This window comes from Pyrus communis, chromosome 15 (genome assembly GCF_963583255.1).
Source record: "Pyrus communis chromosome 15, drPyrComm1.1, whole genome shotgun sequence".
NCBI lineage: Eukaryota > Viridiplantae > Streptophyta > Magnoliopsida > Rosales > Rosaceae > Pyrus > Pyrus communis.
Window position 1 is genome coordinate 20,371,890 of NC_084817.1, and position 26,135 is coordinate 20,398,024.

Genomic DNA, 26,135 nt, shown 5'->3' on the forward strand with positions numbered 1-26,135 from the left:
CAGAAAATTTATATGAATGTTGCAGTTAAAATAATGCAGTAGTAGGTTTCAGATATATAGGCAATCAGATGCCTTTTCACAACAGACACTTGGTAGATTCAAATTCAATTCCAAATTCAAACAAAATACTACTGTTGGATTTAATCTGAAATTTAAATTTAAATTAACTATTAATTAATCCGAAATTAATAATTAATCTCCATATAAAAAATTTGACCAAACAATAAACGGAACATGGATAAGTTAGTCATTTAATATTTTGATTTCGTTTCACGCTTATCAAACGCAGAACGGAACAACCATTTTGTTTCGTCGTACGCTTACCAAACGCAGAACGAAACAACCGTCTCGTTTCGTTCTGCATGTACCAAACATAACACGGAATCTCCACTCCGTTTCGTTCCATCTTGTTCTGTTCAGTTTTGTCCCGTCCTATCCCATTTTGTTCCGTCCTGTCTGTGCACCAAACGATACCTTTTAACACCACTCTTGCCCTTGGCCCAACTCAAACCCCCACATACACACCCTCCCCCGAATCGCCACCAACCATTTCAGTGGGCCAGCCTGTCCCGAATCCCTGCCATTTCCAAAATTAAACCCCGCTAATTATTAGAGTACCGTTCGCCCAATCACGCGCAGTTCACGTGGCACCCTAAAATTTGAATCCGGACTTGTCCGCCGTCTCTAAATTCCGCTTTAATTCAACCCCAAACGCCCGCTTTCAAAAATTCCCCTCTCTCTCTCTCTCTGTGCTCCCACCGCACAACGCAAACGCACATTTCAAAACCAAACGAACGAAATTGGAAGGAAGGAAGCAAATCCCATTTTTCGTCCGCCTCCTTCAGGTGCAGCTCCCTCCCAGATCCGTTTTTCATCTCCTCCTCCTCTTTTCGATTGCTATCAATCCCGATTCGTATCGGGTTTTTAATGTTCCGTTGAAGTTTGTTTGGTGATTTTTGATGCGGTGGTGTTTGATTCTGATTAGGGATTCGTTTTTCAATCTGGAGGCGTGGCGGAGGATTTAGGACTTTTAGATTTGGGATAGAGCGTTTTTCGCATTAGGTCGAGATGGATAGTTCGGAATGTGTTCGAGTGGCTGTCAATGTAAGGCCCTTGATTACCTCAGAGCTTCTGGTAGGCTGCACAGATTGCATTTCCGTCGTTCCCGGTGAACCCCAGGTAATTTTTTTCTCAAGTTTTTAGGTTAAACTTTTGGTTCTTGGTTTTTCGAATGTCAGATGTGCCAGATTCAGCTGCTTTGTTAATTTTATTTGATTTTTGAATTCATAATGTGTAATGCACGTTCAATTTTTTTGTGATAATCAAAATATGAATGTGTTGGTAACTAATGATTTATGATTGGAATATGTGAGCAGGTGCAAATTGGGACACATTCATTCACATACGATTATGTGTATGGTAGCACCGGACTTCCTTCTAATGCGGTGTATGACGATTGTGTTGCTCCGCTCGTTGATGCCCTTTTCCATGGATACAATGCGACTGTACTTGCTTATGGACAGGTATAATGTTTATGAAAACTCTTGTTGTTGGGTTTCTTTTAACTTTATGTTTGGGCTAATATTAAGTAACAAAATTGAATTCATTTAATATTGCAGACGGGTTCTGGGAAGACATATACAATGGGGACTAACTATACTGGAGAAGGAAGTAATGGTGGAATAATACCCAAAGTGATGGAAAATATATTTAAGAAAGTTGAGACAACGAAAGATAACACAGAGTTTTTGATCAGGGTATCATTTATTGAGGTATGAAGATTTCCATTAGTTCATTAATAGCATTTCTCTTTAAATTATTATGTTAAATGTTGATATTGAATGCGTATTACGGCAGATATTTAAGGAGGAAGTGTTTGATTTGCTTGACCCAAATTCATCATCACTGCCCAAAAATGAAGGGGCAGCACCTGCAAAGCCTGCGCCGGCAAGAGTGCCCATCCAAATTAGAGAAACAGTGAATGGAGGGATAACTCTTGCTGGTGTCACTGAGGCAGAGGTTAGAACAAAAGAAGAGATGGCGTCATATCTCACTCGTGGATCATTATCTCGTGCTACTGGAAGCACCAATATGAATAGCCAGTCAAGGTGCAATGCCTGCGCTCTCTATTAGATGGTTTTATAGTATAAAAGTAGATAATTAGTTAGAATTATAGTAATATGTGTAATTTGTTTCCTGAATAACGGAATTTTCTTTTCAGGGTGTGTTGAACTCTATATCTGTTTAAGTTATGATTAGATTTTGTAGTACCAACATTTATTATGTGCATCATATTGTCTTCTTTAAATCTATTTTTTTCTTATGAACAGTCACAATTGAACTAACATATTATCCTTTATGTTTTCCTCTCCTCACATTGCAGCCGTTCACATGCAATATTTACAATAACAATGGAGCAAAAGAGGATTTCTCACTCTGTGAATGGAGCAAATAATGACGATATTGGTGATGATATCCTATGCGCCAAGCTCCATTTAGTGGATTTAGCAGGGTCTGAGCGGGCAAAACGGACAGGTGCTGACGGAATGAGGTTGAAAGAAGGTAATTACGATGTACTTTATATTGAATCTTTCTTATAGGGTTGTATGAAGATAAAATCTTTATTTATTAATTTAACTGCAGTAGCCTTACTTCACTGTTCTTCAATAAATGAGATAAGTTATCCTTTGATTGTTTTTTTTTTTTTTTTTTTCTGTTTGGTTTGAATTGGCTACTAATTATTCATTTATTTTATCTTGTATTAGGCATTCATATTAACAAGGGTTTACTTGCTCTTGGTAATGTGATAAGTGCCTTGGGAGACGAAAAGAAGCGGAAAGAAGGCGGCCATGTTCCGTATCGTGATAGCAAATTAACACGTTTATTACAGGCATGCAAATCAATTTCTTTTGAATTCTTGTGATACATGTTATGACAGCTTGTAAGTTATAGACATATTTTCAGGCCGTGTTCAGATGCATTTATCATTGTGGTTACTTTAGATAAGGAGAAAAAAGTAGCAACGCAATGAAGAATGTGCAGAATTTTAGTTTCCTTAGACAACTTAAACTGAGGTTTTGGTTTGTCTTAGGCGGAATGTATGTAGATCATAATTTACTTAGCATTTGACTCCCGATGTCTTGAAGTGTTAAGGTAGATAATAATAAAATTTAACTTGACTTCAAAAAAATATGATTGGTTATTTTCCAAACCGAAGTCCTTCACTCACTGTAAATAAATAAAATGAAAGATGCCTTGGTACTGTTTTTGACTAATCTTGGCAATGTGAATTTATAGGATTCGCTCGGAGGAAACAGTAAGACTGTGATGATTGGTATGCTGATTTTGTTTGTTAGAGTAAAGCTTCATTGGCTCTTTAAGATATGCATTTCTAATGATCCGATACTTATTTTTCCGAAATTCATTGTCCCTTTTCCTAGCTTGTGTTAGTCCAGCCGACACAAATGCTGAAGAGACGTTAAATACTTTGAAATATGCTAACCGTGCTCGCAACATCCACAATAAGGCAGTTGTAAGTTTTGGTGCAATACAATGATTTTTTGTTAAGGTTTGGTTCTTTTTTTCTTCTACTGATCTTTTCGTTTGTTATTGATTATATAGGTCAATCGTGATCCCATGGCAGCTCAGTTGCAAACAATGAGAAGCCAGATTGAACAGTTACAGACTGAACTTTTATTTTATCGTGGCGATGCCAGTGCACCGTATGAGGAACTTCAGGTATATCAATGACAAGTGGTAATAACAACCGCTCTTTATCAGCAAGGTTATGTGTTTATTGCTTTCAGACTTTTCATTGACCTTCAACTTTTTTAGATCCTGAAGCACAAAGTATCATTACTCGAAGCAAGCAACGTGGAGTTGCGGCACGAGCTTCAAGAACGTCGAGTTTCATGCGAACATCTAAAGCAACGTGCTCTCGATGCTCAGGTTTCTGTAAATAATTATAAACTCATGCCATTGATCAATCTCGTGTGGGCTTTCACTAATATTCAATATTTTAGGTTGAAAAAGATAAACTGGCCATGATGATTGAATCAGCACGAAGTGGTAAATCTTGGGATGAGATTGACTCGAATTCAGTTCAGGTTGGTGTATAGTGATTTTTTTTTTTTTTGTTTGTTTGTTTATATTTTATTATTTGGTAGTATGCATTTGTTTTTTTCTTTTTGTATAGGGCATTCATTTTCTTTTTCATGTTGCACAATTTTCTCTCTCTCTGATAATCAAGAATCTGAACTCGGACATGGCTTTCAAACTCTTTGCACGATTATGACTTGCTAAAAGGTTACGTGTCAAAAATTCAGCAGTTAGAAGGGGAGTTATTGTGCTTGAAAAACTCAAACAACTCAAAACACAAGAGATTTGTTGACTGTGCTGAGTCAGATGATGACGGCTTTCGTTCTAAGAATATTTTATTCCCCTCTATCAATGACTATTCATCTGATTATGATACTAAAGCTGGGGATATTTCAGGTAGAAAAGAAATTCTTTGTCTTATGTCTTTTTGGTTTTGATTATTTGCTTCTGTACTTGTTTGATTTGGTTATACATTATTTTTTCATCTAACACCAAGCTTCTTTCATGTGTACTGTTTCCTTTTTTTATTTAACACCAAACTGCTTTCATGAGTACTTGTTTTATTTTTGATTATTTGCTTCTATACTCGTTTGATTTGGTTGTACACTACAATGAAGAACTATTTGTCAGTTTTTCATTTTTATTGGTATGTATTTTTGTTCTAAGTGCAGAAAGAACAAATCTGTGTTTTTTGCTGGCATGTACTTCAAGCTGTGGATTGCTAGTTGGTTGGATTGATAAATAATTTTGGGCATGTTTCCTGTAATTACAACTTGTAATGTCCATGTAAATATAAGACTTACTCTTTATAAAATAAGAGGATTATTGAGGATTCTATGGGGGAGGAAGCAAAGGGCTTGTGGGATAGAGTTTCTTACATGGCATGACTGTGTGCTTCGATTTACTTGATATACCTTTGTTTCGAATTCATGCCTATTGTAAGATTCTTTTAACTCTTATGTTATATAGCTGGGTTGTATTGTTATATTTTTATTACGTTTGGCCTTTTATTATGTTTTAGCAGCTGGTAGGTTAGAGGTTGTTTTAGTGTTCTCTATACCTTTACCATTGTTATTATCCTAATAAAATCTTTATGCTTCCGTATGATTTACTAGTAGATGAGATTGAAGATCATGAAAAGGAGCAAAAGGAGCAAGAATTTTCGTCTCTTCAAGAAAAATTTGATAGGGAGCTCAAAGAATTGGACAAAGCTCTTGAACAGAAGGAGGTAAGGTTTCTTAAGTTTTGATTAAAGTGGTTGAATTATCTTGGTTGCGCAGTTTCAATTGGACAACTTCAAATCATTGGATTTGTTAAAGCGATTTCTTGTTGAGCTCCCACCTTTCCTCATTGGATTACTTCTTTGAAATGGAGTTTTGGGGATCCATAAATTAGAAGAAACCTTTCACTAAATATTATTTTGAATGGCATGCTTAACTGTTGGCAACTCTTTTTTCTCAAAGATGTCCGTTTAACTTTCAAGATTTTTTCTTTACATCCTGCTATTGTCTAAGTATGCGTGTTTGTTTTTGCTGTTGGTGTGGGGTTTTATCATTTGTTTTTATTTTATTCTAAATTGGTTACTTTGACTTGTTCAAGGCTGAGATGAAGCGGTTTACTACTTCTGATACCTCGGTTCTTAAACTACATTATGAGAAGAAAGTTCAGGAGTTAGAACTTGAAAAGAAAACATTGCAGGTTTGTTTTCTTCCTGCAATACTTGTGCTGTGATGCAAAGGTCTGGCTTATAAATCTGCCTCTTCTGGTTCTGCAGAAAGAGATTGAGGCGTTGAAACACAATCTTTCCAACATATCATCTACTTCTGATGATGGTGCTCAAAAGTTGAAGGAAGATTATCTACACAAGTTGAATGTCCTTGAAGGGCAGGTGAGTGCAAATGCCCTAACCTTTTGATGGAAACTGCATCTGTTGGGCAACTGGGCTGAATTTTTCTTTGCAGGTTTCTGAGCTCAAAAAGAAGCAAGATGCTCAAGCTCAACTCTTGAGACAAAAACAAAAAAGTGATGAGGCTGCAAAGCGGCTTCAGGATGAGATACAGAGAATAAAGACTCAGAAGGTGCGATATGAAAGAATAATGCAAAAAGATATTAGTCACGTTTTGTCCTCATTATTAAGTGCAATCTTTTTTTTCTTAGGTTCAACTGCAACACAAGATTAAACAAGAGTCTGAGCAGTTCAGACTATGGAAAGCATCACGAGAAAAAGAAGTTCTTCAGGTATCTGAAAATTTTGAATTGCATGCATCTTTAATTACTGATTTATGATGGAGTATAGCCACATCCACTGGTCATATGCTTATCATGTAAATGATCTTGGAATGTGCAAGTGGATCAGTGATGGTGCTCCCTAGCATACTGTTTACAAATCATGATATACAAACACATTTTATTACTGTTAGATTGTCAACAGCAATTAGCAACCATGATCTAGAAAATGAATTTTACATCATTTTGGAAAATCATTTTAAAGTTAGTTCTAACTTTTGAATTGTTATTTATTCTTTTTATATCTGTTGGGTTGGCAGAAATCTACCTTTTCCGCCCCCACAGCTACCCCCCAAATAAAACATTTGTTCTTTTGTGTTAACAAGTTACAATTATATGATGCTATGCATAGTGTAGTTTACCGCATGACTGCAATGCCTTCTCTTTTATCTACATTATCTATTTTTGAAATTTGAGAGTTAATGAAATCTCCCTTTTTATTTTTGTCAATTATCAGCTTAAGAAAGAGGGGAGGAGGAATGAGTATGAAATGCATAAACTGTTAGCTTTGAATCAGAGGCAAAAAATGGTAAGAAATAAATTGCTAGGTTGTACTTCATCTATTCAAAGATATTCACATTTTTATCCACGTTATGTCAGGTTTTGCAACGGAAGACAGAAGAAGCTTCTATGGCCACAAAAAGGCTAAAAGAGCTTTTAGAATCGCGAAAGACTTCTTCACGTGAAATTTCTGGTCATGCGATATACCTCATTTGTTTCTATTTTCTTGTCATTTTATGGTATTAACAATTTGTTACTACTCTATGCAGGAGCTGGCAGTGGACATGGTCCTGGAGTTCAGGTACTTGTCACTCTCTAAAGTATCTAATGAGGAATAAATGAGTCATTTATCAGAAGGATTTTTTTTGTTTGGATGATACGAAGGTGGATTAATGTTGTAGATCTGTAGCTGTACACAAAATGATAGCATCACATAATCTATGCCATATTGGATGAAGCATCACATCGCTTGATAATGAACCTTCAGCATCTTGCTTTGAATTTTTTTCTAAGATATGTGTTCTTACAATGTGGAAACTGCAAGCCTTGAGATAGGGTTAGAATTGGCTTTTCAGTCCAATTCACGGCAAGTAACTTCTTGATTGATTTGTTTACGTACCGGTTTGTGTTTATCCTGTATGTAATATTTCTGCATACAGGCTTTGATGCAGGCAATTGAACATGAGCTTGAAGTCACAGTTCGGGTGCATGAAGTACGATCTGAGTATGAGCGTCAAATGGAAGAGTAAGTCTTTCCATTCTAGTAGACTACTTTATATATTTACTTAAATGGTCTATGAGATTCTTAGAGTTGACTACTTTGAAAAGGATGCCATCCGTAATATTATGTTGAAATGTTGTATTTAGTTGTGCCAAGAATCATATTGAATGCTGGCTGTTTTTATCCTTAAATTCTGTTATATCTGTTTGTTAGAGTAAGAGATTCTATCTCAGTCACAATTTTGCAGAATCAGTTTAATTAACTCTTGGTATTTCAGGCGGGCTAGGATGGCCAAGGAGGTCGCAAAGCTAAAAGAAGAAGCAGAAATGTTAAAACGAACTAATTTCAGGTGAGTGTTTTGTAGATGAATATTCTATTTGAACAAATTGACTTTATTATTTGGTGCTAACTTGACATACATCTCTCTCTTTTGAATGGTGCCTATTGTAGTGATTACCCCGAATCAATGTCTCCTGGTGCGAGAAATTCAAGGATTTATGCACTTGAAAACATGCTTGCTACTTCATCTAGCACCCTGGTTTCTATGGCATCACAATTGTCAGAAGCAGAAGAGCGCGAGCGGGGTTTTACTGGGAGGGGACGCTGGAACCATGTTAGGTCTCTTGCTGATGCAAAAAATTTGATGAATCATTTGTTCAATTTCGCTTCTTCCTCCAGGTAATACATTATATTTAGGTCAAAGATTTTACCAGAATAGAAATATTCCTCCTAATAATTTTGTCTGAGAGAAAAAACTTCAGTGTGCTTGTCAGCGTAATTGTTTTTACCTTGAGTATTTACTTTGGAATGCCACTGAAAATAAATGTTTTATCGATTTTCAAGGTGTTTGTTACGAGATAAAGAAGTTGCATACAGAGAGAGGGATTTGGAAATAAGAGATTTGAAGGAAAAAGTTGTAAGCCTGAGTAGTTTGCTTAGAAAATCAGAGATGCAGAGGGCTGAACTTGTTCATCAGGTAAAGTCTTAGATTAGCTTATGTGGTTGCCAATGTGAAACCATGATTATTCTATCTTCCTGTAGTTATTTGACTATTTCCTTTCATTTTTCTTTTAATTTTCTGAATCGTTTGCAATTTCTAGCAGAATCAGGCGTTGAAGAAATTCGCCATGAACTGTTCTAAGGACGTGGACCTATACAATGGTGGGCACAAGTATGACTTGCGCAAGTTGGTACGTGGGGGCGACATTATCTTTTGCAAGTTCCTCATGCTGCTTAATACTATGTTTTCTTTATTGTTTTTGTTCTAAAATACTTGTTGCCATTTGCTGATTACAACTGACATAATTGTTAATCTTTATATGACGTGTTTTGTGAATCTAGGAAAACCGGGCGTCATTTATCTGGGAAGATATGGATACGTCTGATTCAGAAAAATCCGATGCAGAGGAGGATGGCGACTGGGTAATGTCAAGAAAACGACCATCTAAAAAGAGAAAATCCAAAAGTGGAAGTTCAAGTGGGGGAGGATATAATGAGTCAGAAGTTAAGAATTTTGGAGGCTTCAAATTAGATGCTTCAGGTGATGGGATCGTGTCTGTGAAGAAAAGTGAATCGGGCGTATGCTGCTCTTGCAGCAAAAGCTCATCATGCAAAACTAGCAAATGTGAATGCCGATCTTCCGCAGGCACTTGTGGGTTATCATGTGGCTGTGCTGCTACAAAGTGTTCAAATAGAGAATCAGCTTCACTTGTGGCGCAAGAATCTGCACAAGCGGAGGTGTCTGAAGGGATTAGAGATGAGATCGGGACTGATGAAGCAGAGAAGAATCAGCTTCTTGTTACTCATGGTGCAAGGTTGCTTCAGAATGCATTAGCTGATAACTCTAGTGAGACAACTGATGATGGTGAACCAAGAAGGAAGGCACTTTCCGAAATTGGAAATACGTTGGTATACTTTAGTCTCGCCTGATAGAATCGAATTGCTTTTCACTCGTCCCTTACCATCTGCGCAGTCAATTTGTTCTTGGTTGATGCTTTAGAATTTAATTATTTCACAAGTCTTACACTTACTTTGGTTTACATTTTGATGGTTTTATCAACTGAAGGTCAAATCCAACGCACCAAAGCCTAACCAGAGAAAGAAGTGGCGAAAATCCACAATTCAACTTGTTACAAATGCTCCGCCTCCCTCGCAGCCAGAAGTTGCTGAAGCACCTCGAAGGCCAGATAACAAAGGACAAGAGGCAAGCATCCCTATGAAGCTACCAAGAGCCATGCGATCAGCTGCTGCATCAAACAGCGGCAACCCATTTAGAGACAGGAATGCCGATAAACCACAGCAATCGGATGCCAACAAGGAAGCTGGAATTCCTGCACCAAGAAGTCCTCTCCGGCAGAAGAGAACAAAAGATGAGAAGGAAAACCACCTGTAAATTCCACTGCCTCCCTCGTTGGCATTATCTTATACCAGCAGCGTGAAGCAGGTGGTGATAGCCACGTAGGATTTGAGGTTGCTAGTGATTGCAAAATTACTGTGGCTATGAGGATTTATCGATCCGGAGCCTTGATTTGTGTTTGATTGATGAAGATAGAGATGTAGGTGATTAGGCCGTTGTTGGCTTTGTTGCTTAGACGATGGTGCTCAGGACTTGGGACCGTTTTCACTGGCATTTTGTAGATACGCTGTTCCATTTAGCGAACATCTAATCTACCACATCAATGAGATTAGACATGGTTTTCCTTGAATTATGTGCTTCTGCAGCTTGTGGACTAGGCAACCTGAACCCATTATTGGGAGATATTTTTCAAGTGGTCTCACGTTTTATTTATTTATTTATGGGGTATGATATCCACATATATTTTTTTACTTTTCACACACCCTTCTAATTTTCGATCGTCGGATTGGATGAATTAAAGAAGATCAACGGATAGAAATTAACAAAGGGTGTGTGAGAAGTAAAAAATGATGTGTGGATAGCACACTCCTTATTTGTTTATTTTTTCTATTCCGAAGTTTTGTGCCGCGTGATTTTCTTCGGAGGATGGTAAGCAAAAATATTCCCCAAGTTAATCAAGTCTATACACAAAACACAAAATGACACATCTCTTTAAATAGAAACATTGTGACCGGCTCACACGAATTTCCACCCCTAATTTTGGGTATTTATTTGTACGTACCTTATTCAATTTTTTTTTTCCTCTTTTGTTTGAATTCAAATTTTTGAGTTTTAGAAGAGGAGATTGTTATTGAGACTTTAAAAATTTTATAGTGCACACTTCACAATTGTAATTTTTATTTTAAATAAAATATTTAAAGTGTGTAATAAAAATTTTAGAATATTAAAAAAAAAAAAAAAAAAACCTAAATGTAGGTGAGTTAGTCAACGTTCATTTAACTCATACCTGGCAAAATTGAATCAGAAATTTCCCTCCTTTTATTTTATTTTATTTAATTACAGGGTATATTGTTGGGTCCTCCTCCCTCCCTCCCTCTTCTTCTTCAGCGCACTTTAACGCTTCGCTTCACTCACTCCACTGCAGAATTCGGGTCCGATCCGTACCCACTCGAGAACTCGCCGATTTGGAAGTCAGACGATGAAGAAAGGCAACCGCCGCGCACAGCGAACCGCCGACGCATCCACCGGCGATGATTACGAGAAGAAATTTCACCAATTGGAGCTTGAAAATAAAGCATATCAGGTCGCTCTTTCACTCTACTTTTGTTTCGGTTTCATTTTTTTTTCCCTAAATTTGGGAGTCTGTTTGGTTGCCGAGAAATTGCTGGAGAAAAGAAAAGAAAATTGGCTACCCTTGATTTCATGCTTGATTTGATTGAGTTTTCTCTGGAGTTGTGCGTCCGAATTATATTTGGGTGGCGAGAAATGTGGTAACGGAGTGAAATCAGGAAAGTTAACTTTAGTTGAGTCTGATTGGCTGATTTGAATCTAATTGAATTGTTCTTTTAGGTTCTGATTTGCGAGTTACTTACGTGCGAAAAGCTCTTAAATTTTGCTTTTGGTAACAATTGGCAGAAGGAGGTTGAGGAGCTGAGATTCAAGCTAGCAAATGGTTCATCCACTTCTTGTGACAGCAGTGCTCAAAAGCTGAGAGAGGATTACATTCAAAAGTTGACTTTCCTTGAGGATCAGGTGGATTTTTATGCTTGAAGTTGTGACGAGGTGTTCAAAAATGGTTTTGCGTGTTCTATATCTACAATTCATTTGTGCAGGTTGCAGTGTTGACGAAGAAGCTAGATGCTCAGTCTCAACTCTTGGTTCTTAGAAGAAGGGGCGATGAGCCCACAAAGCAGATACATTTCGAGATTCAGAGGTTGAAGGCTCAGAAGGTGACATTTTGTTAGTTATGAGGCTTTCCTGTATGAAATTTTGTTAAATTTTGTTCTTTCACCATTGACAACTTGTGTGCTGTTTAGGTTCAAGTGCAATGTAAGATGAAGCTTGAGTCTGTGTAGTTCAGATTGCAAAAGGCTTCCCTGGAAAAAGAAGTTCTTCAGGTATATGCGTCTCCCTAATGTATTAAGTAGCACATTTTCGATAACCTTTATGGAACTATATATACCAGCTACTAGCTTAGTCTGTTTAGTATGTCTGGAAAAGTGTTCAATAGTTTTTGCGGAACTTATATTATATCGAGGTATATGAAATCTTTTTGGATATCTTTATGCATCAACAGCTCAAAAAAGAGGGTAGGAAGAATGAACATGAGATGCATAAGCTATTGGACTCCAATCAAAGACTGAAGAAGGTAAATTTGTATTTCTTTTATAATAAGATGCTATGGATGAACCACTTGATGGAACTTTTATTTCCAGTAGTTGCAACTTGTAGAGAATCAGTTCTCTTAGTGTTTGTCTTTCTGCTTCAGGTTTTGCATCGAAAGAATATGGAAGCTTTCATGGCCACTAAACGGCTCAGGCAGCTGTCAGAATCTCGCAAGGCTTTGTTGCACCAAAAAGGTGGTCAGAACAGAAACCTGTAGAGTTGTCTTAAATTTCTTTTGAATTTGTATAATAACTAAATGTACTCCCTCATTTTTTCTTAAACTCATGTAGGTGCTAAAAATGGGAAGATTGAAGCAATTCAGGTATTTCAGAACCAAACAATGAAGTGATGAACTGTTGAATGTGTGTTTGTCTGTGTATGTATGCATGTGTGTGTTTTGGTGCGTTTGCTCATACATGTATACTTGTAAACTGATTCATTAGTTTATTTGTAGTATACTTGTATCACATGTACTCTGATTGTGTTTCTAGTTGAACTGGAAATGACATTCCCTTCATTTCATCTTCAAAGATGCAATTGGAAATGGGTCTTTTTAATAGCATCTTAGGACTTCATTCTAACACAATCAGACAAGTACTTTTGACACATTTTAAATAATTGATGCAGGGTATTGAATATGAGTTTAACGAAACAGCAGAGTTACACGAACTATGTGCTCAATATGAACGTCATATAGAAGAGTGAGTCCCAAAGATTTCTTGAAACCTCTATGTCTAAGAGACTGCAATGATTCGTCCATTACTTTATGATCTTTTTAAATATGAAGAAAAACCAATGCATTGTCAACACTGCTGCTAGAAACTATGTACTTATGTATACATACAGGATTTTCATCACTTATACTTTCAAGTTAAAACTTTGTGCTTAGGGAGCTTATGCGCAAAATATTTAACAATATTTGTAGTAGTTAGGAAAAAATCATTAGCTAGCAGAGCTACTTCCGCTTTGGCTACTGGTCCTACTGGATCCTTCTACATCCACTAGCAGATGAATTTCTATGGTTTTCAGGTATCTAACTAAAAGAAATCGATTGGCATTTCATTCCAGGCGCATAGGGCAATAAATCTTTCCACTGAAATTGTTTATCCAAATTTTCTTTTATCAGGTGTAGGTGGATTAGATTGGCGGATCCTTTTAGACTCTGCTACATCTAATCAAGTGTCAAACACCAATCGTAAATCCATCTGGCGTACTACATGATTGAATTTTTCCACTGCAATGAAAAATAAAACTTACTGCGTGCTCCTACATTCTTGAATGACTGATACCTTATCAATGGTCAATACTATTTTCATTATGCAAAAAGAAATGAATAGATGAGAAGTTCAGAAATTATAATAAATTGGATGAGATGTACATATATCCGTGATACATCTTCAATGAAAGTAATCCCAAGTTAATATAGGGGAGCAAACTTACTTTCTCAATTGAGAGTTGAGAATAACTAGTATGAGATATTGCATTGACACTAAGGTTTGCAAGTTTTGATTTTGTAGTTCAATAATGTCACTCAAAGAAAGTTTTTGAAAACTAAAATGTGCATTTCCTTGTTAATTTTTTTTTTTTTCAAGCCTCTTAAGGGTACTTGTGTTACATGATATGGTATGCATGACTGACTTATCTATTTGTTGTGTTTTGTTCTCATACATGTTGGAATTTTTTTGAATGATTCTGCTTAAGAGTTCTTGTGGGATAAAATTTCCAAAACCCCAGTTATTACATACAAGACAGAATCAGATTAGAAAGTCATCTTTCTCATTTTGGATTTGTAGGATGGCTGAGGAAGCTGCAAACCTGAAGGATGAAGCTGAGGCGCAGCAGCAAGAAATGTCGAGGTGAGAAGTTTTGCTTCTGAACTTTGTTCCTGCAAGGTTGTCGTAAACTATGCCCATGTATTTTGCTTCTGTACCTTGCCCTTTTTCCCCTGCCATCTTAAGGTGCACATGCCAGGAGCAAGAGGATGACTGCTTGGAGAAGGATTTAGGTATAAAAGATCTGAAGGAACAATTCGTTAGTCTAAGTAGTATGGTTGGACAACTAAGGTTGAACAAGGCTGCACTTGATGTTGGGAATAAGTCACAGGTTAGTGCACTTAAATGCGAATCCATGCTTCGTGTCTTAATTTTTTTGAGCTTCAATACATCTTCTTCCTGGGGCTGGAATCATATAGTGGTTTGAGGGAATGAATGAGTTGCAGGGTTCTTAATCAAATACAACTACATTCCCCGATTAGAAATACAAAATGTGATTTCCTTGATTCTCACACCTTCAATTATGATATCTGATGGTCAGGGAACTATGAACCAACATTCTATTTCTGTTGGGAGTAATAGTTACAAGTTAGTGGAGGACATCACCCCATCTGCCTCAGAAAACTCGAACGTTGTAAAAGTTAAAACTGCATCAACAGTGTGCTGCTCATGCAGTAAGAGTTCCTTGTGCAAGACGATGAAATGCAGATGTCGATCCACGGGTGGCAGCTGTGGGGCATCATGTGGCTGTGTTGCCTCTAAGTGCAGCAATAGAGGATTGACAGTTCAAATTAAGTTGAATGAGTCGTCACAATCAGAGACGGTTGATGGCATTTTGAACTGTTCAGATACAACTGAAGTGGAGAAGGATAGCTCACTGGCTTATCAAGGTGCAATGCTACTTCAGAATGCTTTAGTTCAGAAGGCTGCAGAGCCGAATGACAATCTTGGGCCAAGAAAGAAACCATTATCTGATATTGGGAACCTACTGGTATGCTTCATTATCCTTTTTGAATCCCGCTTTATTTTTCTTAAAGAACTAAAATGTTTTATAGTGAGTACATTGTTCTCCTCTCTAATAATTTTCTTACCCTTGCGTTTCAGAATTGTGTTTTTACGGTACCTCTGACTCCTAATTGCCATTTGGCATTCAAAAATACTCTACTGCTTGCTGGGGTTCCCCCCCCCTTGGAGCAGCATTTCATTACGCTTTTCCTTGCTCTCTGACTGAAAATTTTAAACCCTATAGGTGAATGCAGACGCTGCAAAACCCGCCCCAAATAAAAAGGGACGAAAGCCAGCAATTCGACTTGTTAATGTAAATACTAAAGGAAAAAAAGGAGCAGAGGATGCAATGCAAGCAGAAGGTTAAGATAAAATTTTCGTCATGAAAGAGAACCGCTGTAGCGAGACAGTGATGGAGAAGTAGAGCCACTGTAGTGAGGCATTGGTTGAGAGAGAGAATCACCGTGTTTAACTCTCAGATATAATTGATAGAAAGTCGGATTTACGATATAGATGTCTTTGATTTGGATGAAATACCATTCAGTCTTTTCTTCTTTCGCTTTGAATGCCATTTCGGTTTCGAATTGAAATCTAGTTACCATGACCAACTAATCCAGAATTTTTTTTTTGTGTCAAACAACTAATAGAGTAAAATTAAAATTACTTTCAATCTACACGAACACATCCCAAAAAACAAGTAACGACGGTAGGAATATTTTGCTTTCCTATTGCTTCCCTATTCGGCTATTCCTATTTGGATTAGGGTCGGCAGCTCTTTCCTTCTCATTTGTAGTGGCAGCAGCACTCATTCCTTATTCGCGCCACAACCATTTTTTCCCCATTTATAACCCAAAAAAGATGGCAGTGTTCGAGAGTGAGAAGCTGGCTGTTCGAGGGTATGATCTGGTCGTTTGGCGACCAGGATTTCTCTCACCGCTTCTCATGGGTCCGTCTTGGCTTCTTCCACTCCATACCGTGAGTTAGTTGGCTCCCTCTAGTATTTCACTACCACTCACCCTGATATTTCCTTTGCAGTCAATATTGTTGCCCATTTCTAGAGTTCACCTTGCACTGCTCATAAGATTGCCTCCAAACGGATTTTCCGTTATGTCAAAGGTACTTTGGATTTTAGTGTTACGTTGATTCCTCAACTTGCTTCCGCTACTTTGTCTACATATTTTGGTGCTAATTGGGCTGGTTGTCCAAATGCTCGTCATTCCATTATTGGCTACCTTGTTTATCTTGGCTCTAATCTCATCTCTTGGTGCTCTAAAAAACAGCCGATTGTATTTCATTTGAGTCCTGAATCGGAATACCGCACTCTCTCTCATGCATGTGTCGCAACCGCTTAGATTTGCTTCTACTTCACGAGCTTGGGGTTCGCTTATCTTTTCTTGTCTTTTTGCATTGTGACAATCTTAGTGCCATTTACCTCGCTTCTAATTCAGTTCATCATGCTCGCTCACGTCATATTGAACTTGATTATCACTTAGTTCGTGAAAACGTGGCTCTTGGTAATCATTTAGTTTGTTATATATCAAATGATCAGTCCACTGACCTGCTTACCAAGACTCTTCATCAACTACGGAATGGTGTTCTCTGCTCCAAATTCGTCCGATCAGGCTAGTCAAGTTTGCGAGGGTGTGGTGGGATGTTAGAGTAGAATTAATTAAACTGAAATTCTCTTTGTAACTAAAAGAATGTAATTTACATTTGTATTTATTTTAGAATTCTTTCCATATATAGGTTATGTCAAGCCCTATATGGCTATCTATATATTTTTTTCTTTTTTATTTCGAACAAAAAACCTTATATATATTGTACTTATTGTAAATTGTTAAATTAAGGAGTCATATTTCTATACCAATGAAGGAAGAAAAAAAAAATAAAAGCAGTTTTAATTTGCTGCAAATTAAGTAAAGCATGCAAAGAAAGGCAAATTGCAATCAATGACTTTCAAAAGCCAAGCTAAGCTATTGAATTAATTTCATGGGCAAAGAATATTCACATATATAATTCTGCTGCGATGGGGCTGTCGTCCGAGTGTGGGTAAGAAAATGCGTGAAATGCATGCACGTAATATTAAGTTAAAATATATAACGTGTTACGTAATCACATTTGTCGAGAATGGACTATCAAGCTTCGGTCGATTTTAAAATGGATTACGAGATTTTATTTTTCTCTTACTAAACATTTTAAAATTGAATAAATTTATACTTTATGTTATAAGTTGATCGTCTAATCAACTAATCAACTATTAATTACTGACGTGACAAATGAGGAACGTTTACCCTCCAAACCCACTAATCATTTCAGAAAGAACACACTAAGATCAATATAGGGATGAATCCCACATCGTCACACCGTTAGTTAATAACAAATAACTTAAACAAAAAAGTATAAATTAGTAGATTGTCGAAACATTGTAGAGCTTGATTCGAACAAAAAAAAAAAAAAAAAAATTGAAACCTTATGAAACAATTTAGAATCGATTATAAACCTCAATGGTGTGAAATGCCCATTGTGCTAACGTTAAACCTTAATATGTACTCCGATCGTCATGGCATATATGGAACAGAATCATCGGCATGCCAAATGCATCGTTGGTGTTGGCTAATTTAATTAATTAATTAGGCAGAAGAGCACCAACAAACCATCAATCTCAATGGATCATTGGATGATTGAATGCAAAGAATCTGACAAGAGGCCCGCGTCATAACCTAAGCCACGGATTGATCATTTTCCTTATGTTCTTGGTGACACGTACTTTCAGATTGTTTTGGAAGAGAGAAGGTTCTAGGCCTTCGAGGCTTTGTGGCCAAAGTACAAACTCATCCATTTATCCTTATCTTTCTTCTTTGGAAGTGGACGACGAAAGCAAAATTATACCCTCACTAATTTTTGTATGGACACATAGAATATACATGCATGAGATAAGTTAGCATATGAAAGATCAAAGATCTTAGCCATATACGTTCTATATTGTCGGGAATATATTATATATAAATCATGGGCTGTTTAACATTTTAATTTTTGTCCGTTGTTATTAAAAACCAATGAAATGGATAACTCCTCCAGTATTGAAATTATTATAAGGTACATATAATTGTGTACGCATGCATGCACAGGCCATACAATTATCGTATGGTAGCAGCACTAGATGGCCCTCTTTTGCTGTTTTGGTTGGAAGGGTACTTTTATCAAATTTTCTTCATAGACCAGCCTACTTAGTAGTATGAGAAATGAACCGTCGTAGTTGAATTAAAAAAACACTATTTTGTTTACTTGTCAAGCTAATGATATAAAGGCAGAGTCCAAACTATTGAAGACTTATTCCTAATTTTACTGTTTAAGTCGATAAACTAGTCACCCAATATCCTTTGTTAGATCAACTAATATCCTTTGTAAGATCATATAAGTGATATTTTTATTTGATATGATGATATTTTAAACTAAAGGAAATGAGATATTCTACTAAGAGTACGAGGGATTGAGTTGGGCCACACAATGAGCCGACTAATAACGCAAATATAATATGTCATCACCATTGATATGAGAGGGAGATATTCTACTCTAACGGTAAGGCGACACAATAACCCAACCGATAATAAAATATCAAACTCAACTTAAATATAATATGTACTTGCGATTCATGTGAGTAACATTAGACCTTAGTACTAATTAGAATCAAACATGATTTTGCGATATCGTAATTTCGCATACAGGGTGTAGAATAAAAAAAATTTAGTGTGTTCAATCATATCATATTTTTAATTTTTCTAACTAAATTATAAGGGTTTATAGTTTGTGCCTCGCATTTGAGGTCAAAATTCGAATCTTATTCTCGCACTTCAAACTGTAATAAAAAATCTAAAACAATATATATATATATATATATATATATATATATATCTGTAATAATAACAAAAAAAACGAAAGTTCTTTCCTGGGGAATCGGCTTTTTAAATGTTGTCTAACAAGTCGTGTGGACCTCGAAGGTTAAACAATAAACAAAAGATTAGCATCACTATATACTCATGAGAATAGGGGAGGGAGAGGAGTGCAAATAACATTGTGGCCGCGTTATCTGTACTCATTCAAAGGGATGGGAATTGCCAAAGTTTCTTGCACTCCAAGAAACAAATAATACTACTACAAGTTTATAAATACCAAATTCTTTTAGCATATTTTAATTCTTCATCAAATGACATTCTTTGTTTTACTTATTCAAATTTGATCCCATTCTAATCTCATACATTTCAATCAACTTAGGTATTGAGACGTGGATTTAACACATTGTAGTACGATGAGCTAATTTGGTGACTAAGTTTCAACGTTTGTGAGAAGAATATAAATTTAATATTATATAAGATACATCTATTTCTCTCACGATGATAAATCACCTGTCTTTAAAAGATAAATACGCAAGGAAATTGTTTATTATTTCACTTGTGATTTTGTGTTCAATTCTTCCTCACCTAACATAGCATGTATCAAAAATGACAGATTCGTGAAACACGTTTATCAATTCCCATAACACGGCAATTTCTATTCTTTTTATTTTTATTTATTTATTTATTGGTTTGGTAAATTCTTCTCTTGGGGTAGGCGGCAGGCCTCAAAAACCTTAAACAAAAGAGCGGAATTACCCAACAAGTGGGTTATAAGGTTACTTGAAACACAAGCACACGGCAAATGGCCTTTAAAATTCAGGTCAAATCCAAAGTCCAAGCCACCAAAATTTACCAGCCGTCTCTCAAATAACCACACACCTCGTGTCCTAGGAATCCATCAAAACGTGAATCAGGTGAATATCAATCATAAAAAATGACCGGTTGATTATGAGATGAGTAATGACATATGTTCACTCATTTGGGAATTTCATGTCAAACATAAATAATAAATTAACATTACCTTAATATTTTATAGCTCGTTTGGAAGTGTTTTTACAATGACTGAAAACGTTTTTGATGATAGTGATTTTGAAATCAATCTTTAGTAAAAATAAAAGTAAATCCTGAAGAAAAAAAAGTTTTTAGGAAGCCAAAAAACTTTCACCAAAGCGCTTTTTAACTATTTTAAAAGTACTTCCAAACAAATTCATAATATCAAACAAAAATGCTCGAATTGGTCTAGCTAATTTTCCACCCTTAGGAATATGTTTTATTTATTAAAAAAGTTGAGGTTCTACTTAAAACTTAATTGATTCTATTGTTTACACATTACAATTTTCATGAAACAAATATATTGTTATTGTAACAAGTGGCCCTTTACCAAGAGTTGAACATTTGTATCACGGTGTGGATTCGAACCTCTTGATGACTAATTCAACATTTAATATAACAAAATCTACAGTTTAACAAAAAAAAAGAAAAAAAGAAAAAAAAAAGAGTATACTATTATTGTAAACTCCTTCGTTGTTAATAAAATGTCATGTGATAATATACTTACACATGACAATATATCATATCACAAAATGCAACATTGATGGTGCATTCGTGCCATCAATCATAGAAGCCCTTCTCTCATTAGACGGAAGAAGGGTACGAATGCATGGATCCCCTCTATGAGTTATTGACTAACCAGTAAAATGACATGGAAGTCCATACTCAGCAGTTTTTCAATTGGAAGTAGTAGATTGTCATGGGTGAATATCAACTTTTACTTCAACGAACTGCATTTTGAGTTCAAACCCTCTTTTTAGTATAGCTTAAGTAAGCTTGTAATAATTAAAAAAATAATAATCATCCAATCCTAAGCAAGTTTTATTTTACTATTTTTGTCGTAACAAATTTTTTATTTTCTAAAATACGATGCTGTCTCGTGTGATATTAAAATGGGATAAGAAAAAAAAAATAATCTACCATCAATTATTTCTTTTATTTTCCAACATCACAAATCTGACTTGGCTTTTTTCACCAAAATAAAGAAATTAACCTGAAAAGGAGAATTTTTGCTTATCACCTACAAATAACGATGCTGTTTGTCAATTTATTTATCACTGTTGAAAGAATTTAAATTAAATATCTTTATAGTGAATAAACACAATTTCAAAATTTAATTCAACAGTAATAAATAACGTGAGAAAAAAATGCAATATTTCCGGAGGTACTTGCGTGTATGATCATCCTTCCCTTAATGTAAGCTTGCACAACATAATAGCCCTTGTCTTGAAAGCAGAAGAAGGCCCAATCTCCTTGACCCCTTTGTCAGTTCTGACTGAAGAAGACTCACAGCTGAAAAATTAGGGTTACTTTCTTGCAGAACCCCTGAAAAATTAAATCTAGTTCACGCTCCGAAGTGTGTGTATATATTTATATATAAAAATTGAAAGTTCCTTCATCTTTTCGTCTCGAACAAAAAGACATTTCTGATACTTTTGTTTCCGGCTTTGAATCTCCATTTGATATTCCAATTTTGAACCACAAGGCAAGCATTTTAATTTGATTTCCCCAATTTTCTGGGCTACTTGGATTAGGACGGTTCAGATAAATTTTCCTTGCGGAGAAGTTGTTTCTGGAAGCAAGACCGATCGAAATGCTCTAACTTTTGTGTCGATTTTTTGCCCAGTTCTCTGGTTTTTCGTTTACGAAATCGAAAATTAGAACATGGGTTTTGGTCAAGTTTTCGATTTGATAGTGTGTTTTTTTTTTTCCGTGAATTTCTGTAGGATTTGTTTGTGGGATTGAGTTGTGCGTTTGAACTTGTAAAGGGGATTGAGCTGTTTTTATTTCTGGTTCTGTAATTTCCAAAATCTGTCCATTCCGTAATTGCATTCGTGGCTAAATTTGGCAAAATCGTGTTTTCTTCTTTGGGAAAGTTGGTTTTTTGACAAGGAAGATTTTCTGGGTCGGATTCGGTTTGTTGGTATTGCGCGTCTATATTCATTGAATTTACAGCAGTTGTTTTACCTTATCTTTTGTTTGGTTGCCGAGAAAATTCATTAGAGGGAACATTTGACTTTCTCAGAAATCGGAAACTTTTACTGACTCAGCCAAAAGAATCATACTTTGCTGATGCCATTTCCTGTTTAAGCTTTTTCAGCTTTTTCTTAATATATGTTATGAATGTGAGCAATTTCCTTTTCTGTTGTATAGAATTGATTGTATTGATACATTGATTGATTCTGTTGTTATGAACATTTCATGGACAGGTTGAAACGTTTCCACTTCCACTCGTTAAGCCCGGGATACTTTGCGCAACTGGAAAGAGATCTTTGAGTGGAAATGGCTGTGGCTTTTACCCAGCTTTCATGGTCATTGTGGAGTGGAAAGCAAAAAGAGCCTATAGTCCCAAAGGGGTCCTCTTTGAATTCTTCCCCTGAATCGGGCATGCGGGAAACTGATACGTTAAAGTTTTCTTCGGTGAAGGGGTCAAATATGGCCTCATCATCGTCGAGAAGGGTGAGGCGCAAATGGCGTAGTCGGGAAGAACGGAAAATTGATAGGGAATTTGACGTTGTTCTTGTGCCATCTGAGGGTGTATGTGTTTCTGGTTCTGAATCTGAGGACTCCGATTGGTCGGTTGGATGGTTGGAGCCTCTTGGACCTGGGTTCCCTAGTGATGACGATGCAGACGATAGTTTTGCCGTGCTGGTTCCATGCTATGGCCATGTTATTCATGACATGGTGAAGGATTCAATGAACAATTTCTTGAGCACTGTTGGGAACATCCCGGATGGTTATTCAGATGGTAACAGCTTATGCCTTACATGACTATTTATCCCTTATTACAAACAAAAACAAACGTTTTTTAGCAATGCTTTCATGTATCCTGCTTGATGAAATACCATATCATAGTTGATATGAAAATTTTGAAAACCTTATTAATTTTAAATGTTTGATACCTGTTGATTTTAGGCCCTCATTAGAAATGGAGCTCTTGCTTCTGTTGTTATTTTGGGGAAAAAGGAAGTGATTCCCAATGACTATAGGCTGGTTTAATGTTAGTGTTATTGCATCGGATATATGAATTTTAAGTGAGGATCACATTTTTTGTTATAAACAACGTCGAGTTAATGTTGCAACTTTTTTGTTTAAGGGATATAAAAGAGCATTTACAAGTTAGTTTTTGAACTGGCTAAGTTTAGGAATATTCTATGTAATTGTAGAATCCACCGAAGAAATACAAGTTTTAGGAAATGGCGTTTTTCTTGACTTGATAATCAATAGATATTGGCACAACTTGAGTGCCGGGTGGTAGACACATATCACATACAATTAGATCTTATGTCTATATGTGATAAAAGTTAATGGTTGAAATTTAGCTTAATTTGGTGAATATTGGCTTCCTCTATTTCTGTCCTGTCATTTTGTCCAGATTTTCATGCATATTTTATGTTCACTAAATTTTACCGGTCGTTATATTGATGCTGCAGTTCAACTAAAACTACGACATTAAGTGAAACTTCAATGGTAATAAAAGTGGAAGTAAGCACTCAGGAACTGACTTTAAAAGAAATGGATGCATGGTCTGAAATATTTCTTGAATTTTTAATATAAGAGATTGTCCAGATTCAGTTTTGTGTGATTTGGCACCTTGCATATGCTTGGTAGATGTTTTTAGCTGCTGAATTTATATATTTCAACATTTGGCACTTATTATAGTAGTAATGAAGCTCTATATTTCAATGGAGGGTTATTGGGATTGGAGTTGTTGGGAAGGGAGGTTAAGTTCAATTGATTGTCATATCCACTAAGCTAATGAAGACGATACTTTGCTTTTATCATAAGTTTGTTTAAGAAGTCCTTATTCCTTGCATTCGCATCTTCACATCTCAGAGACAAATGTACTTGGTAGATAGAATGGGGGGCATGATGGATTTATTGGTATTATCATTGCTCCTATTTGTGGTGTTTACCAGGAACTTACGGGCTTTGTTTGGTGGCTATTTCCTCGTTATTCCACCAGAATCACATACTTTGTTTATCTTATCATGTCTGTCTATTTCATGTTTGTTTGCGATAGTGTGTGTCGTGAAGTGGTGGTATATATAGATTGGACCATTGTTTGTGGTAATTGTTATTCAGCTTTCTTGTTGAGATGCAATTGCGTTCTAGTCATATGCAAAAGAAAAATGTATCTGATTCTCACTAGAAAAATGCTTTTCATGAGTAAAATGAACATCCAGTGCTGACTTGTTCTCTGCATTTTGCTTGGTTGTGCAGAGAGCACGAAATATATGGAAGAGTGGCTCTCTTCTCTGAGAAACAGCTGATACCGGATGAAATGGATACCGGCCTAGGTTGATGTAATTACTTATTATGGAGCATTCTAGTCCCAGTATTGCTGGAAGGTGGTTTGCGTTCCTGCTGCCTTTGCCTTGGGATTGGCTGGGAAGGAGGCTGCTGCTGCCGTCTTTCTTGCAGTTCAAAATTAAGTACGGCACGACTATGTGTATAGCTAAAATCTCGAAAACAAAAAAAAAAAAGAAAAAAAGAAAGAGTTTTGGCTTGAGAAACTCTGAAGAAAATTGAGAAAAGTGAAGGAAAAGAGATGATGATATGTGAATTATTTGCCTTAATTGTGATTGTTGGATGTAAATATGTGAAAGCATGAGAGCTAGGCGGCTTAATACTTCACCCCTAATATTTGTTTGTAAATAGTTTAGAAATTGTAAATATTATGTGAAATAGAAGAGCTTCTTCCTAACGTTATTGTACATATGTGTAGTGTGTAAATAATTCATGTTGTAAACAATTTGTGAATAATTAAAAGAAAAAAAATTGTAAATAATGTGATAGCTCGCTCTCTCTCCCTCCCTCCCTCCAAATCCTCGAAGGATCTAAGATCACTTTCCAATGTATTGGATAAGTTCTATGTTTTAAGTGATGAGTGACGTAATCTCAACCAAAAGAAGGGGTATCAAATTGACACCAACTGGTATCAAAGTTCAATACTCAATATGAAAAACTAAGTTTTGGTTTAGCGGTACTGCTTTGTTTCAATATGGGAAGACAATTTCAAGTTCGAATTCTCCATTCTGTTGATAAAAGTAAAAGAATGAAATTACGATGACTTAGTTTAGCTGTGGAATAAACTAAGATGTAATGACTTAAGCTTGTGGGATATGGCACCTTTGTTCTTGTGTTAAAATAGTAATTATTTGGGGGATGAATGCAAATGGTTGTAACCAATACTAAAATAGTCGTTTCGATTTGGTTTTATGTAGGTTTTAAATAGGTTAATTTGCATTGAACCAAACTAAAGTCATGCTTTTGTGTCAAAACCGAATCGAACTGCTTGTATTAGTTTGGTTTGGCTGGTTTGATAAGCTCGGTCAATTTGTGAAGGTTTTACAAAACTTTATTTTCAGACCCACTCACCCTTGTTTTTCGCCTCTTTAGTGGTAAAGGTTTCATGACGACGAAAATTGTTGGTAAAGGTTGTTATGTAGGAGACTTCTCCTTTTATTATAAATGTCCTTACTAATCTTTTACTACAATTTATCTACACTCTGACATCACTTGTGTGATATAGGTTCAATTCTGCTCACATGCGCACTCTAAATTAGTCACTTTTAGGTTTAAATTTATTGACATTTTCCACATCACTACACTTTATGGCTTCGTCACTTTCCAGGTGTCGGTCAGCACATTGCGATTCGGGTGTCCGGATGGACATTCCGGGTCTGGGTGTGTCACAATTTGTAGCAGAAATGCCGGGGACAAAATTTAGATGTACAAGCCCAATTTTATATCATTTTTAATCAACAGAGAGAGAGAGAGAGAGAGGAGTTTAGAACCTTGCATTTCTTCCAATATTGTGAAGAAAAGTACCACTAGATCACTTAGAGCTTAGTTGGGTGCACACTACGTTAGCCAACCGGTCGTTGACTAGCGCCCAGGTGTGTCCAGAACATGGGTGTCACATTACCTCGTTCATTGTCATTAATTTTCACAAATTACTTGGGAAACTAGAAACATGTTATACTAGTAATTAAAATGCGAAATACTTGTCCTAGAACATTCCACAGAACATAATCATATACTAACCAGTCACTAAAAATTGA

General features: G+C 36.2%; 2 protein-coding genes and 1 pseudogene across 2 annotated transcripts; all 3 read left to right on the forward strand.

Annotated features, from left to right (window-relative positions):
- The first annotated feature begins 750 nt into the window (after positions 1 to 750).
- LOC137717715 (kinesin-like protein KIN-4C) lies at positions 751 to 10,360 on the forward strand. Its single transcript, XM_068457166.1, has 28 exons — positions 751 to 845; positions 986 to 1,179; positions 1,377 to 1,523; positions 1,620 to 1,772; positions 1,858 to 2,108; positions 2,384 to 2,562; positions 2,766 to 2,890; positions 3,298 to 3,334; positions 3,441 to 3,532; positions 3,622 to 3,738; positions 3,835 to 3,948; positions 4,023 to 4,106; positions 4,287 to 4,494; positions 5,214 to 5,326; positions 5,698 to 5,796; positions 5,873 to 5,986; positions 6,060 to 6,176; positions 6,256 to 6,336; positions 6,842 to 6,913; positions 6,985 to 7,078; positions 7,155 to 7,186; positions 7,545 to 7,630; positions 7,884 to 7,955; positions 8,057 to 8,284; positions 8,450 to 8,582; positions 8,710 to 8,796; positions 8,948 to 9,514; positions 9,672 to 10,360. The coding sequence occupies exons 2-28, from the start codon at positions 1,069 to 1,071 to the stop codon at positions 9,996 to 9,998; spliced, it is 3,840 nt and encodes a 1,279-aa protein (XP_068313267.1). The 5' UTR covers positions 751 to 845; positions 986 to 1,068; the 3' UTR covers positions 9,999 to 10,360.
- Positions 10,361 to 11,070: 710 nt separating this feature from the next.
- Positions 11,071 to 15,491, forward strand: LOC137717716 (kinesin-like protein KIN-4C; annotated as a pseudogene).
- A 5,802-nt stretch (positions 15,492 to 21,293) lies between these two features.
- On the forward strand, positions 21,294 to 24,877 carry LOC137718570 (uncharacterized). Its single transcript, XM_068458120.1, has 3 exons — positions 21,294 to 21,373; positions 22,278 to 22,816; positions 24,292 to 24,877. The coding sequence occupies exons 2-3, from the start codon at positions 22,351 to 22,353 to the stop codon at positions 24,339 to 24,341; spliced, it is 516 nt and encodes a 171-aa protein (XP_068314221.1). The 5' UTR covers positions 21,294 to 21,373; positions 22,278 to 22,350; the 3' UTR covers positions 24,342 to 24,877.
- Positions 24,878 to 26,135: the final 1,258 nt, after the last annotated feature.